General features: G+C 39.9%; 1 protein-coding gene across 7 annotated transcripts in view; it reads right to left on the bottom strand.

Annotated features, from left to right (window-relative positions):
• TBC1D2B (TBC1 domain family member 2B) overlaps positions 1-17,077 on the bottom strand; it is a 41,351-nt gene that overhangs the window by 23,522 nt on the left and 752 nt on the right. For 6 of the 7 annotated variants that reach the window (XM_063169513.1, XM_063169510.1, XM_063169508.1 and 3 more), the window contains exons 2-5: positions 10,350-10,488; positions 5,578-5,743; positions 2,221-2,378; positions 1,001-1,227 (exon numbers count right to left, since the gene is read on the bottom strand). In XM_063169513.1, coding sequence (XP_063025583.1) covers positions 1,001-1,227; positions 2,221-2,378; positions 5,578-5,743; positions 10,350-10,488 — 690 coding nt within the window. The remainder of the gene's footprint in view (positions 1-1,000; positions 1,228-2,220; positions 2,379-5,577; positions 5,744-10,349; positions 10,489-17,077) is intronic. The other variant, XM_063169514.1, reaches the window with a different exon arrangement.

Raw genomic sequence — 17,077 nt, 5'->3', positions numbered from 1 at the left:
GGGTGAACAGGAAGAGGCTCAAGCCCAAAAAGTTAACAGGAAATCGTTACAGAATGGAAAAAGCAAAGGTAATTAAGAGCTCTCTTCTCTAACGGATGTGGAGAAAATAAAAAGAGGTAAAAAACAAACTCTGCTTTGTCAAAAAGGAAGTCTGTGAAAGGCTGTTTAGAAAATCTTGCCACAGAAATGACCACCTAAGACACCATTTTTCTTCTTATTAAAACAGAAGCAGCTGTGAATGAAGTGTTGCACTAGACCGGTGAGATTTCCCACAGCAGCAGGCTCAGAAGCTCAAATGTACTCCTAGGAAAGAGGAGTACAAATATGGGGCTCAGACTCCTTCTCCAGCTTCCCTTTGATCACCTCACACATAGGAAAATACAAAGAGCAGAAGCAGCAGCTCCACATTAGATCTAAAATATTTTTCTTCTTAAAATGAGTAGAAGTTCTTTCAGATCAAAGCAAGGTATTGAATAAACTGGGAGTTCTGAGGACACACAAGCATGGCCATCATGTGAGTGCAGTCTATATACACACATTATGGTTAGACCTATCTTACAAAACCCCTCCTGAGGAGAGAAAGAAGCCAGGTTTATTTCCTGTCCACTGCACTAGCACTGAAAGAATCAAAAGACAAACACAGAGAATCTGAAAGGAGAAGTTCCCAAGATATTTTATGTACATACACAAAAAGAAGCTATGACTATCAGCCGGGATCCTGGCAGACACCAAACAAGTTAACTTCAGAGAACAAGGAAGACAGATAAACCAATTAATGAACAGTGTGCAAAGGAAGTTTTATTCAGGGATCTTATCTTCAACAGAAGTAAAAGATGGTCCTTCTTGTTTCAAGACCTTTTGCACACAAAAGTTTGTTTAGAGCCATCATTTTATAACAACCAACCAGTTCTTAACATAGTGAGATTGCCAGAAAGGTTAAACTCCCAATCACCTGCCAGACCCATTTGCTTTTGTGCACTTTGCCTGAAGGTTTAATTACCTTTTGGCTCAAAAGATCTTTCTTCAGCTTCTCCAACTCTTCCTGCTGGCTTTGATACTTCAGCTGCAGTTCAGAGAGCAGTCTGTTCCCATTGCCAGAGCAGCACTCTGTTGGGGAGGAGTCGCTGCTGGTGCGGTTTTTGCTTGATCCAATCATATCCTTCAAGGGGCGCCTTGCTTTGTGTGGAATGCGGCCAAAATCAAATGGAAAAGCTGAACTAGTCAGTCCTGCATAAAACAATTTCTTCTAGTTCGGTTCACTTAGTAAAAAGGCATTTCAAAGCATTCAGATTTCCTTAAAAATTATACTCATTAACATCAGACTTTAAGCAGCTTTCAAACCACTCAATACAATAGTGTTAAACATGCCTCATTTTCCAAGTTGCATCTTTTGGTGGGGAAAAAAAAAGCTCAAAAATATTCTCCCCTCCCAGATAAATTAAATAAATTTGGCTCATAAATAATAAATAAATAAATGGCTCATAAATTAACACTTTTCATATAAATCATGAAGAGAATTTTACAATTCATTACAGAAAATAAAAGGTATCCGTAACTATGGCAAAGTAAACTTTGCTTCAAATAATCAGAGCAAAACCATCTCTGATATCACAGCCTACTGCTCCTGTAAGAGGATTCAATGTAAGGTTCCACCTCCACATACAGGGTATTTTCTAACAGATTAAATCACTTGGATATCACCTAAGGTGCTCTTAAAAGAGATGTAAAAATATCTTGACAAGGTTATTCCAGACACTGGTCAAATCTGAGAACCAGTTACAATACACAGATGAGCTGCTGCCTCATGTCCATCCCTACTTGTGCCCCATTTCAGAAGCAAGCCAAGGTAACAAGTACATACACAGAGTCTAAAGGCAACTCTGCTTCAGTGGGTGACACTCAAGGGAGCAATTACAGACACCAGCACTTCCCTTTGCCTGGTTACTTTGCAAGTCATGTGACAAAACAAACCAGCAGCATGCTCAGGAAACCCACACCAGTGGATAACAAGGCTTTGTCTTTATTCTCTTGTATTTGAATGGCAGAGGACCCCAAACACATCCTAAGAAACAGATTTTTAAAAAAATGGTTTACAGAGCTCTGGATGTGGTTTGTGAAGAAAAAGAAAAGCTTCCACTCATCTCCTAGAGACAGCCATAACAAGGTACTCTCTGCTAGACAAGGTAAGGCATATGATCCCCTTGCTTCCTCCACTTCTACCTTTACTTCCTTCTGCCAGGTGTTTCCTTTTTTCTTCCAGTGCCATTGAGTCCTCCAAGTCTTTTGGGGTTGGATCCAGCAATTCCCACTCCTCAGTCGTGTAAAATATACTCCTGCGATTGTCGTTACTTCCTTTTCTTAAGGAGGACATGGAATTTCTGTGAAAAGGCAGCAGGAAAATGTGACAAATATTTCTCCATTTTGCATTATTTTTATAAGGGGCTTTTCACAGTTCAAACAGTGCAAACTAAAACTAAGCTACAAACACAGACAAAATCAATACCAAATAAAAGCTCAAAGAAAACAAAACATACACTACCAAATAGCACTTGCAATCAACAGCTAAATTCCAAGAACAGAAGAATTATTTAACTTTAATGTTATGCTCTTTTGCATCCCCCTGGTTTAGCTTTGTTTTTCCAGGGGGCAAGTACAAAACAAAGTTAGGATTTACAAGCAGCATCTCTTTATTGATCAGCTGTAGTTTAGAATTTTAGGGTAACTGCCAAGCATTAAACTGAACAGCATGCAGTCAAAACACAAGTATGTTATAGTTCCATACTGGGGATTAAGGCAAAAGTTGGGATCATCCAAGAGACCTGCTGCAGCTGAACTGCTGATGACAAGACTCCTTTACAGTTTTTCTTTTCTACGGTGGAACATGGCCAACTATCTGCAAGAACATTTCAGGGGCAGCCTCTGAATTCCAGCCAGGTAATTCTATAGGAGAACAATACATTTCCCAGCAGGATGAGATTACCTGACCCAGCTCCCCACAACCATCATGCACTCAGGAAATGTCCACTCTTACATCCATGAGTATTAACATAGCTCAGTGTTGCAAAGCCTTTGTTCAACTACATAAGAACATTCCAAATCAACCCATATGAACCAGTTTAATATTTTTGGCATAGAACTGGAAATACATTGAGTATCTCAGCATTTTCCACAGAGTCTGTGCAGGCTCACTAAGATGCTTTCACTCAATCATCCACATTCTCTCTTCAAAACTTAAGCAGAAAATAACCAATATTACACTTTCAAGATCATTTGATGATCCAAGCCAGTCTTTCAGCTTCACAAGAGATTTAACATCTCATCAACATGAACTCTAAGCCAATCATTAAGTAGTGCACAACTTTTATAATCTGATTACCTGATAAATATTTACAATTTAAAAATAATCCTAATGGTTATTAATAAAACTATTTCAGCAATCAATTTACAAGCTTGGCAAAGACTCATTTATGCTACAGATTTAATTTTCTTCCAGAAAGAATCCTAATTCCTGTTGGGAGCAAGAAGCCTAATTTCTTTGTTCAGACATTCCACACAAATTATGTAAATCAAATTGGGCAATGACAGATTGGACACCCAATATCAGTGAGGGTCTCAGGAGGTGCTCCCTGGCATCTCTACACCTCTTCTCCAAATGGTGACTGATCTCTTACCAGGCAAAACTCCACATTCTCCCTTCTGTTCTCTGTGCCTGTTCTGCACTCACTCAGCCTTAACACTTAAAAGCCTGAACATCACCTTCTAAAGCTTGAAAAAACCATAAAGAACAAGCCAAGTGACTTCTAGAACAGCTTCTTTAAAGAACTGCTGTTAGGCCCATGAAAAATCACAGCTGATGCTGAGTTTTGTGAAGCTTTTGCACAAGTTTGTTCAGGGCATTCAAGCAGCAGTCCTCCAATACTTTCTATTAGATTAAAATATTACAAAAGAATAAATAGATAAATTTGAAAACAGCATTTATTTCCCTAACTACAATCGGGCAACTTACACAAGAGCCAATCATATGATCTAACGAATCTTTATTTTTAAATGTTTGGGTTTTAAGTCTTGTTTTTATGGTTATATAACTGGGGGTTACAGTAATTCAGTATGCTTCCAAATCTATATTCTGCATAAATAAGTAGGTGAGAGCAAGAAAATGAAAAAAAAAAATCAAGCCTAAATGTCTGTATACATCAAAGTGTATTTTTAAAAGTAGAGAAGCACATTTCAACTTTAATTACTGTAAATATATACACTGCTTAATTCCAAGACATATTTTTCTTCCCCTCTCCCCCCCATTATTACATCACAACTGCTACCTAGGATGCAAATACAGCTATTATAGCAATATGTTCTCTGTCAGACAGCATCACACTAAATGTGTGTAAATGTATTCAGGAGGGAGGACAAAGGCTTTTACTGAGACATCTACACACCTTAATAGAAATTCATAAATATAAATCAAAAACGTGCTCACAGCAAGAGAGGAAGCTCTCTGCAGTTTTAGACACACTTTGATCCATCCTCTAACACTGGGGCTGTAACTGATCACAACCCAGTAAGACACTGCATAGAGCACACCTATTCCAAAGGCTGCCACATCTTCCCCCATCCCAAATGGTACAGAACTGCTGGAGAAGGGAGGAAAACAACCAACCACAACACGAGGAAAAAAAAACCTAAAACAACCCACAGCCAAAACCAGCACCATCTGGTAACCTCTCAGATCTCTGCACTAAACCAGAAAGCTTTAAAGGGGATCTGTTTAACTTTGCACTGCTGATGAAAATTAACATTCTCCTCCCAGCTCAAGAAGGACATGCTTTACATGCTGTAGTTTTTTAAACCAAAGCTACAGCTCTGCTTTGTGAGCTGCTCTGCATTAGCACTGTAACATGCTTTAAGCAGAAGTAGAAAATCCATCTATGTGGGCCAAGAAAACCACAAAATTCTTTAGAAAGAAACCCAGCAGGAGAGCTGAAAACCAATGGGACTGCTTTCCTTAAAGCAATTAATACTAGAGAGTAAAGTCATTGTGAGGGGTTTTGATGTTGTAGAGCAGGGGTCTGACACATTTTTGCTCAAGAATTTGAACTACATCCACTTCAAATCTGTGTCCACTTCAAATGTGTTTTCATTTCTTTTAAGAAGAAAACAAAACCCATGGATTTACATTGGTTTGATTTTCATCACCAAAAATAGTTCCTATGCACTGAGTACTAGGACTAATACAATGCTGGGAATTGACTGCTCCATGAAAAAGCAGCAGTGGCTGAGAATACAACTCAGCCTCAACAACCACTGGGGTTCAGAGTGCAAAGCCATCACTGGAAGTGCTGTACAAGACTTTTCAGCTATCAGTGATGCTACACAATAATAAATAATACACAATAATGCTCCCTTAAACCTTCAAACAGTAAGTAAAGAGTCTGTTTACTTGAAGAGATACAACAAACAAACCCAACCCATCACCTCCCATCATTCTAAGTTCCACTGACCACACAGCAATGTAGGAAACAGTCTTGGTCAGGAACTACCCATCTCATGGGAACTCTTTGTCCCAGGTTCACAACTTACTTGATCTCAGTACTCCATTGTTTAAGTGAGAAATTGATGGCACTTCCTTGGACTGGTGCAGGCTGGGATGCTGCTTGCTCCCCCACCAGGTCTGTAGGAGAAGTCTCCACAGCTAGAATATTTCTAGCTCTCTCTGCTGAAGCATTTTGATTTAGGATATTTATATCTATATTAAAAGAAAAAAAAAAGAGAGAGAAAAAATAAACATAATCTTCAAAAAGTAAAAGAATATTGGCTCTGTAAAGTCATAGACTGCTAAGCCTGCTAGTGACATTGTTCAGGGCTTACTTTAAATTGCTAAAAACAAAAAACTTTATAAAACATTCAGTTCTAATGAAACTTATAAATCACAAACTTCTCAGTCAGATCTCACTGTGGCCACATACTTTTGATAACAGACAGGACCTGTGTGATGCTTACAAAGCATTATTTCATGAGTCAGCGACAAAATAGGCAATCAGAACCAAGTCCAGAACAGTGTCACAAAAACACTGACCCAGCTCTCATCCTGTAAGTTATTCATCCCAAAAGTGACTCTGCTGCTGCAAGTCAGTGACCTTCACAGCCCTGAGGCAGAGCTGTGCAAGGCCAGGCTGGGCACTGCCAGAACCAAGAATGCTGGCACAGCTCTGCAGGACATCAGACACCTCCTGCACCAGGGAGGGCTCCTGAATGCAGCTCCTCCTCAAGCCAGCCCAGGCAAATCTCCTGTGCCCTGCAGCAAGTGGGGCCCCGTGGTCAGGCCCTGCAGAGCTGCAGAACAGCCCTGCACAGGCTGACCCAAACCAGGGCTCCAACACATCACCCTGACAAACACAGCCTGCACAACCTGCAGTGCCTGTGCTCCCTCTGTGCTTCCATTAGTCTGGAGAGTTGCTTTCTCCCTCCAGGAGGAAGAGGGAGTAAAAAATACAGAATATACTATGAGTAGCAAAAAGCATTAGAGAGAAGCATAAAGTGGTTTACAACCTTCTACAAACCCTCTGAAAAGGCAAGTTAAACAAACCCAATTGCAATTTTCAGTCTTGATATAATCCAAGTACTGAAGTGGATTAAAGATTTTTTGGACAACACTCTCAGACTTGATTCAGCATTTATATTAGCAAGTAACACATTGGATGGGCTCTGACTTAAAAAAAACCCTAGGAAATTATGATACCCTCTTTTATCCCTGGTGAGTCTTTCAGCCTTTGCTCTGACAATTGCTTGGCACCAGCAGAGACCATCTTTAAGCAAACCCTACCCTCCAATTACCCAGGGGGTTACTTTTACCAAGTATCAAAGATTAGAAGTAGAAAGAACATTCTGTGATAAAGAAAATGAAATATTAAAGATCTCTGACACTAGGAATGTCTCAAACCCTTGAAAAATGGTATCTGACACAGAAATGTATCATATCATGTTTCAAATAGAGGTACAAGTTACACTGCCTTGATTTTTATAAACAGATACTTCAGGGCCTTATCAGCCAAAGGGAATTCCAAGTTCTTTTGCACTGTGGCTGTTCTAACTAAGCACAGTTCAGCTAAAATAGCTTAGATAAAACTAAACATGGGATTATATTTACTGTCTAATGAAGAGGAAAGAGAATAAGTAGGTTTTAACTACAAAATAATAATTAAAAACAAAACCAAACCCAACCCTCTCCCTTCCCCCCAGAAAACCCAAACTTCCAAAAGTGGGAAAAAAACCAACCCAAGCCACAATGCAGAGACAAAAATTTCATGGACACTCAAAGCCAAGGTGGAATACTAACATTCTGCCTTTACACTTACAGCTTGTTTCATCTTCTACCTGTGTGATTCTGCTATGTCCTTTTAGAGGATGGTCCAGGTAAAGGAACTGCTCAAGAGCTGAATTCCCAACAAATGCATTTCCCCTCCCAGACATGCCAATTGTCTGGATGTGGCACCCTGAGGTTGCTCACTGGACATCATCCCCTGCCCACACCAGCCAGGAGCTTTGTTAGAGGCATGGACTGCACAGCACACAAAGCAGCAAATTATAGTGGCTGCTTGTGCAACCTCCAAGTAAAAAAAAAAAATCTTTTTTTGGAACTTATTTCAAAACACAACAATCTTATAAATACGTGGCATTGCACATCTTATTAACGCAAATTAAGAATTGAAATAATCAAAACTACATTAACATTTTAGATTTCAAGAAAAAATAATAATCCCACATGGTATAAAGAATAAATAATTTATTTGACTTCCATGGTAGTAAGGCATCTCCACGACAAATCCTACAGTGTAATTACTGTTAATATTCAATTTTCCACATCCCACTTTGATAAAAACTTTGAAGTATTTTTCACTATGTTGAATGTTCTTAAAAACCTTTCAAGGCTGATCCACAAAGCTGTATCTAGCTCCATGCATGCCCCAGTTAGTCCAGGTTTCTGAACAGGAGAGGACAGACAGGTAAGGCTGCAGTAAGCAGTTCTGGGTTTGGACAGAAGGCAGACTACTTCCCCATTTAAAACATTTGTGATAGCATCTGTACTTGAGCACCAGCAAAACAAACCAATTTCTATGCTCTGGTATAAAGCACAACACTGCATGCACATTCAATTCTTAAAAAAAAAAAAAAAAGAAGAAAAAGCCACAAGACACATATCTTGGTCATCAACATGAACCAGAGCCTTAGAGAATCCCGCAACTCTAGAAGAAACTCCTGGAGTACTTGATTAAAAAGAAGGAAAGAACAAGAATCAATCATTCTGGGTATCTGCATTTTCCCCAGAAGGAATCCCTACTTAAACACTTCAGCTGATGATAAGAGTTATCACTGGGATTTGTCCTAGAAAATGAGATACTCTAGATGCAGCTCCAAATTCTACATCATGCAGTTTAACTGCAGGCTACCCCTGAAAGGGATGGGCCTACTCAGCCCGTGCATGTTATGCTGACATTCCTAGTCCTGGATATAATAACAATAGTAATTTAAATTAAAAAAAAAAAAACAAAAAAACAAAACAACAAACACATGAAGAGGTTCAGCTGGCTTTTCCAGAAAGCCCCTAATGACTTACAGAAAAAACCAGATCAGTGATGAAACAACTGGATGTGATGCAAACAGGTGCTGCAGTCACAGAGGCTTGTTTCACATTGTACCCAAGCTCTGAGGGAAGTAGCACAAAAAAGAACAGATTCTGTGGCCAAGTTACACATTACAGTTGATGTGATCCAACACCCTGCTGCCAAGAGGGCAGGCCTGTCTGCTGCCTTACTCTGCCTTCCTGTATTTGGTTGCTGTGCCTTGTTCCCTCCTGTCCACCAGCTGTGCAATCACCTGATTGCACACTGAACATATTCCACTCATCAATCTAGCAGAAATGAAAAAAAGTGCTCCTTTCTGGCTAATATATGACCTCAACCTACTCAGCACAGGGTCAGTTAAACACAACAAAAAAGGGAGCCTGTGCAGCAGAGAACAAGAGGCTGAAGGCAGAAAGAACCAAAGCCTGTTCCCTTTTGCAACACTTAGATTTTTGTCCACCAATACATGTGCTCTGCATCTGCATGGCTTGACAAGCTGCTACCCAGACTGGCTACTGCCAAAAAAAGGGGTCTCAAACCATCCCACGTGGCATTCCCAACAATTCTCTTGGGCTAATCCTGCCATTCACCTGTCCCTACAGCAAACCACTTCTGGAAACTACACTGGCCAAAAAACTCATCTGGAGAAGAGGCTGATTGCTGCTGCCTGCAGACCCTGCACTAGCACATGGCAGGGCCAGCCTGCAGCAGCTCAAGGGCTGGGCTCTGCTCTCAGCAGGAGCTGCCTGCAGTGCCTGCCAGGCCCAGCTGAGCCCCAGCAAACACATGTGAGGCTGGCTGTGCTGAGCAAGCAGCCACAAGCAGCACATTCTCTCAGAGGAGAGAATGGGTTAGAGGACAACACTAAAATGGGACCTGAAACTCAGGAGGGGACAAGGTGTGACAACAACAGGTCAGCACTGCCGGGTTTACAGGGGAGCAAAGTGACATCAACCAAATGTGACACCTGTTGATGAAATACGCCTGACCACAAGACTGCTTAAACCCAGGAGAGCCTTACTAATGCCTAACTTGGCACAGAATTGGATTTTACTCAATCTTATTTATGGACAACAGAAATCAGCAAGGAATCAATTTCTGTAGGGATTGAGGAATAAAACAATTCACAAGTGCTTGTGCAATGTAGTAAAAAATGCAGAGTAACTCTGTATAATGTTGATAACTCTGACACTAGTGTAGAATTATGTTTTCCTTGCCTAAAGGTATTTCACAGACTGAACTTCACTTATGTAACATCAGTGCAGACTGTCTTTCAGTTTTGAAGGCACTGCATTTTTATCAAAGTCAGACAGCTCCACCACACCATACCTTTTCAGGAACAAAGCATGGTCATCCAGAATGCAAAATATACCTGTTCCCATTAAAAACTGAAGTCTACATCTCAGGATATTTACCATACTAACTTTTTAAGATGTTGCAACCACTAAAAGACAACTTACCTAAGCTTAATGAAACCTAGTTGTAAGACTACTCAATTTTATTTCACTTCTAAAAATCTGTTTTTAAGAAATCAACAGATTTTGTAAAGGATATAAAATCACATTTATGTTAAATATTGTAGCATATGCAAAGTTTACATAGAGTTACTTGATGAAAAGATGTGAAAAGGCTTTCTTAAGGCAGTTCTGTACCCCAGTGCAACTCGTGGTGTTGATGAACTGACACTGAGGAGAGCTGTGCCCTCTGTTGTCACTCAGGTTCCCAACGTACCAGGGTTGTCTTTGGCAACGAGCCCTTTGGAGAAGTCACTGGGCGTGGGGGAGGTGCGGCTGTCCAGGTTGTGGCAGTACTCCCACCTCTTCTGCTGCAGCTCCTGGAGCCAGTAGGTCGTGTCCTGCCGAGTCGCAGCCTGCAGGACACGGGAGCAGAGTGCTGTGAGACCCCTGCATGCCCTTGGAATGAACACAGTCATTCCAAGTGCAATGATAAACCCCACACCTGTGTGCCCTTGTACATGAACACAGTCATTCCAAGTGCAATGATAAACTCACACCTGTATGCCCTTGTACATGAACACAGTCATTCCAAGTGCAATGATAAACTCACACCTGTATGCCCTTGTACATGAACACAGTCATTCCAAGTGCAATGATAAACTCACACCTGTATGCCCTTGTACATGAACACAGTCATTCCAAGTGCAATAATAAACTCACACCTGTATGCCCTTGTACATGAACACAGTCATTCCAAGTGCAATAATAAACTCACACCTGTATGCCCTTGTACATGAACACAGTCATTCCAAGTGCAATGATAAACCCCACACCTGTGTGCCCTTGTACATGAACACAGTCATTCCAAGTGCAATAATAAACCCCACACAGATCAGCAGCAGATCACCAAGGTACCATCACTCAAAATCAGTATGATTTTAAAGGAATAACCACAATGGACCAGGTGCACCTTGTGGTCACATGCACATCCATGATTTTCACACCAGAATTTTTCATTAGAAGTAGTCTTGTGCATTCCTTTTCTTCAGTTTTACACTCAAACTTTAGAAAATGCAGTAGCATCTTATATTTTACACACCAAGTACTGTTTGAACATATAACTACAAATGTATATTATTGGAAGAAATCCCATACACATTGCAGAAGATTCCCATTTTCTTTTAACTTGTTTTCTTACCAGCAGAAACCAAAGATGAATAATGCATTGCAATGCCTCTTACTTTAATGACTAAATCTGCATACCGTATTTCCTGATGATACCATGAAGTAACCACCTTCTATAGAAAAATCATATTCAAAACAAAAAAACCCATAACCCAACATTAATGCCTAATCTACAAGACTCCAGTCAAAAATATGAATGGGCAGTAAGTGAGGAAGAATTCAAACATACCTTGAATCAGAGCTCTAAGTCATTTCAAAGCACGTGAAATGACAATATACAAATACCAAGAAGAGACAAGTGAAAGTATCTGACACTGCAGGTGCTCTCATGGAAAAGTAATTGTTATTTCAACATACCTCTCCAGCTGCCAGTCTAGGACAAGCACCTGACCTGGTAACATGGATTGTTTAGGAACAAAAAAATTAGCACTGATGAGAAGACACACCCCTAACTCCTCTGGCTTGTTAGCACATGGAGTGCTTATCTTTTAGCTGGCCTTTCTCCTACCTCCTCCCAAAGTGCATGAGGGCATTATCAGTGGAAAAGAGGACTATGTTTACTCCTTAAAGACAACCTAATTTCAAACAGTTTTTTGTTCTATTCCTCAGAAATTCAGAGGGCACCTGTGCAAGGTACAGCTGCAAAAGAATGGAGGGCAACAAACAACACATATTTACATATAAAGGCATACAGAAAGTGCTGCACAAAGCACAGCAATGGCACAGAATTGTCTACATTTCTCACATAAGAACACTTCTGGTCTAGTAAAATTGAAGATTCATTGGCCACTATATTTTGGCCCCAAGAGCAGCTAATGACAACACAAAGCATAAACAGCACAACAAACAAAAACTGATGCTTCCCCAGGGTGTTCTCTCTGATTCAGCAATTTGTAATCTCCGTTTAATCATGAGAGAGATGAATTTTTATTTTACCTTTTGGTTCTTTGTACCCCTACGAGCTTTAACACCCATGATACCCTACAGCAAATGGCTCCAAAGGACCATTCAAGGAGATTAAGCAGAAAACCTCAGTTATTCCTGAAGCTGCTGCCTCAGCTCCTTTCAGTACATTATGCACATGGCAGGATACAAGATATATAAATCAAATAAACATTCATAAATCAAGAAGTGAAACAAACAAGTGACACATGAGAACACTGCAGAGACAGTTAGTAAGAAAGATATGTAACCAAGATACTTCTAATCTGAAATGGAAATCACCTTCATGTATTATTTTTTGCTTACTCACAGGAAACCAGAGAAAACCATTTCCCTCACAAAAAAATACATAGGGTAAAGAATAGTTCAGAAGGGCAAAGAACTGGACTCTGGGCAATGCCAATCCCCACAGCCACCTCTGGCAGTTTGGGAATGACCACCACAGGAGCAGGATTTTAAGTCTACAGACTACAATCACTTCTTGTCAGGAGTAAACATCTCCCCTTCTACTCCTAGCACTGAAGTATTTCCTTTGGAGCTTTAACCAGTGGGAAAACTTCAGTCCTGGTAAATATGAGAGCTTATACTTCCTTTAGAGACACCTGCTCACAGGCCATGTAAAGCAATGTTTTACTGTGCCCCAGCAAAAACCACCAAGAATTCAAACAGCTTCCACTAACACAGGATGCAGTGCTTACGTGGTTCTCTGCTACCACAACACAGCTAATGAGGCAACCCACCTGCAGTCAGTCTAAGTCATACCTACAATTACCTTCTGCCCATGACTTCTTGAACTTCATGACCTCTCTCACAACTTGTCCCGCTCCCAGCTCACCAATCACCCTCAGAGAGCAGTGAATCAATGTTCCTGGAGTTGCTCCTTGCTGCTTTCCAACTCCCAGCTGCATGAGGCACACTCAGCTGCCAGGGGAGGCTGTTACACACAGGGCCAGGCAGCCGTGCCCGCCCTCCAGCACCAAGTGCCAAGGCAGAGCAGCACAGGCTTCTCAGGCCCCTGCTTTAAGTGATTTCCCCAAGAATTACTCCGTGCCCTCCTGCTGCTCCCAGCCTGTTACCTTGCCTTTTTTTCCCTCCCGTACACAGTCCTCCTCTTCTGAAGTCTTCCTCTCCCTTTGAACAGTTTTGGCTGACTTTATTACAGGCATCTCAGTTATTTACAACTAAAAGAATATCCTAAAAAATCTCTGTTAAAATTAGTTTTGTTTAAACAAAATTAATCATTTAAGCTGTTGTTTGAAATAGACTGTTTAAAAAAATCAAAACAAAATAAAACCAAGAACCACACATAGAATATTTAAGTCTTCATCTTCCCCTAATCATAAAGAGTACAAATTTTGAAACATATTTTTAAATTCACTTTATTTGTCAAAGAAAGAAACACTCCTATGCTTGCCTGTTTCTCATGACTTTTACTAGTATTTGGCTACTGCCCACCATGAGAGCCAAAACATTTAATTAAGCAGAGTAGCAATCAATTTCACAAAAGAATCCTTATAGCTACTAAGGTATTGCTAAGGTGCTTTCTTACTGCAGAGCCATGCAGTCACATTTTAATGGATGCACTTCTGTGAGGAGAAGAAAAACTACCATGAATGTCCCCTGAACTGGTGTGAAATAAGGAATTACTGTAAGTGTACTGCTGCAAACTTACAGGCAACACTAGGAGTAAAAGATGCTCTTAAGTGAAGAGCCATACAGCACCATGTAATTCTCAACTTAAGCAATGGAAAATTACTGCAATTTAATTTAAAATATTCCCCTAAATTCTTCCACAAAGAATGATGTAGAATTGTCACCTTCTGATCCAGACATGACAGAGAAGAATTATTTGAGGAAAACATCCATGGACTGCCACTGGACACACTGGTGGAACACATATGCCAACATTAAATACTTTAAAGGAAGAGTCCAAAGAAATGCAAGAAGCAGACCTCACATTTTGAGAAATCCCATGAAAATTCTTGCTACATTTCTGAACACAGACAAACTCTCCCTCAAGCTATTCTGTAAAAAGGGAACATCACCAGAAAGTTTGCATTTCTTAAGATTTACTATTCCTGCTATGCTCAAACAGCAACTCTGGAGCCAGATGGCTTCTTCTGGAGGGCAGCCCAACTTTTAATTAAAGCACTGCAACCACTAACCAGCAAAGTTTTGAGCAAGAAGCGTCAGCTCAAACAAAACACCCTCCTCTGCTGTGTCAGGCCCTGCAGCAAAACTGTTCAAGCTCAACATCACTGGTCACTGACAAATTACAGCATCCGCCCCTAAGCCACTCTCAGCTCAGCAAGTTTGGGGTCCAATACTTTGAAGCATCAGGGCCCTGAAATCTCTGAAATGTTTACACTTGGCCAATAGTCCAGAGAATTTTTTTTCTTTCACAACTCTGTGAAATTTCTGTTCCACTCCCAATTCACCACTATTCACAGAGAAGTGACCAGACACACAGTCCAGCATCACTGGCCAGAGTTCCTTTGGTTCTGAAGCAAGCAAAACATATCACCACAAGACACTGCTTTAAAAATAAATGAGAAATGCTGCCTTTGTTCATGTTTATATATTCGTAATGTTAATTATTTCCCCCCTTAATGCAAGGCCTTGCTGTGCAAACACAGCCAAATGTTCATTTGATAGTATTTACAGCATCCTAGTGTTACAGGACATATTTGCAGGATCAGTATTTGCATGCCTTTCCATGAAAATATTCTCAAACATAATTTATCCATATTCATAAAGTACACAATTTTCTGTGCTCCTTTACCTAAATGGATGGTATCTGTTATATATTTAAATGGAAAAGATTTTTACACACATTTAGCTTCTTCTGCACCTGTTGGAAATGTACAGAAAAAAAACACAATCATACAAGTGGCAGGCTGGTTACCTACAGCTCTAAAATATGAACATTTTGCTTTATTTGCTGTAAAGGCTGCAGTATATTTTTTCCAAAATTCTTATCTGGGCAAAAAAGCTAGAGTACATCATAGAGTTCTCAGCTCCCAATACCTGACAAAAGGCTGAGCAATCAAGATGATGGAATCATTACACTAACACGAAACTGAGGCATGATAAGAAATAATGCATTCCTCAATAGCATCATCATTTCAATCTGGAATTCCAGCAGCTTGTTTTTTATTGGCCTTCTTAGTCTGTAACACTGAATGGGAAAGGCCAGATCACAAGATGTGGAAATTTTGAACAAACAGAAAATTGAGGAAAACAAAGCATGTGAATTACAGGCTGAAGAATACATTTCACTTGACTTTATTCCTCGTGCTCTGTGTGTAATGTTTTCTTGATAGAAAATCACATTTGCTTTTAACAGGGGCTGGATTGGAGGGGGAGGGAGAGGGGTTGGGGTGTATGGGTTTTTTCATTTACCATCTTGAATTAATTTGCAATTCTACCTAAGTTAGCTGAGGATGCTTTTAAAGGCCTTAAAGAGTTATCATGCTGGACTGAAGAAAATTAATTTCAGCTTTAAAACCGGCCACAAAATGCCAGATGGTCCTGCAATATCCCTTAAGATTTTCATTAACTCTTTCTTTACTATATAAACACCTACAACACAACATCATCTTTATGTACAATTATGTGGCTGCTTTAGGGCATCACAACACAAAATTATCTTTTTCTGCTAATTGCAGAAATTAATTTGACTTTCTTGACTGGTACCATTTCTCAATCCCCATAAGGGAAACATGAACAAAGTTCCCAATCTGTGCACGTTCTTTCCTCGAGAGCACTGGAAAAAAATTAACACATAAAATATGGGCAGAGTAGCAACATCACAGGCCAAAATATACAAAATAAGAAAAAATGAAAAAGAAACCCTTCATGTCTTACATTTGTATATCAGTGTTGAGGATGATTTGTGTCTTCATGACTGCAGAAGACATCCAAGGCTGCTGCCAAAGTACTGTCTGACAGACAGTCAAACATGGCACATAACATTTCACACTGCAATCTTTATCACAAATCCTGTGTTTCTCAACAAAACCCCTCCTGTTCAAAAGGCACCCCAAACACAAAACTTTTCTGAAGATCTCCATGTAAAATCACAAAATCACTAGATGCTAATTAAAACAAAGAAAACTCCTCAAACTATTGAAAGCAAAGCTTAAACCAAGTGTGCAGTTTTAACTCTCATAACACAAACACTTGGGCTATAAAGGCAGAGTCATTGAAAGTAGTAAAATCTTTTACAACTATACAAAGGTAGTTTTTACGTGCAACTGACTACACTGCTTTTACCTAAGCAAATACTGTTAAAATTATTATTGTATTAGTTTCCTAGGTAAATAAATTTCCTATTCTCCAGTAAAGCATGTTAATGAGTCGGTATTTTGACATTTATACTCATCAAAACAGAATGCTGAAAGCTTGACACAATCATGCTCCACAGCCCCAGCAGGTATCATGACTGCTCAAATCTCCACTGTTAAATAAGTATGTAAGAGGTATTTTCCAGGATTTAATAGGAAGTTCTACTGCTCAACACTTAATGGATTATGTTCTAATATTGTTTCTCAGAAAGTACACAGTTCATGTGAAAAGTTACATTCTATACAGAAGAACACTCTTTGAAGGACACGTATCTGCCTTAACAGAATTCAAAAACAATGGATGCTCAGAATAATTTATTTCTTCTTTACTGAGTAAAAATGGTTTCCCTGTTGGCTTTTTTTCCTAAGCATGACAATAGAGGAAAGATATCTTAAATAATCCAAACATTTACCTCTTGTCCTACGAAAATGTGAGTCCTTGAACAGACAAGGCGATAAGCAGCTCTGCTACTATGAGGAAACAATTCTCCCTCCTCTTCCTTCCTCCCAAAGCAGCCTAGACGCAGAC

The sequence above is a fragment of the Melospiza melodia genome, chromosome 15 (assembly GCF_035770615.1).
Source record: "Melospiza melodia melodia isolate bMelMel2 chromosome 15, bMelMel2.pri, whole genome shotgun sequence".
NCBI lineage: Eukaryota > Metazoa > Chordata > Aves > Passeriformes > Passerellidae > Melospiza > Melospiza melodia.
The sequence above is the reverse complement of the archived record's forward strand: the minus strand, read 5'-3'. Positions and strand labels throughout refer to the sequence as shown.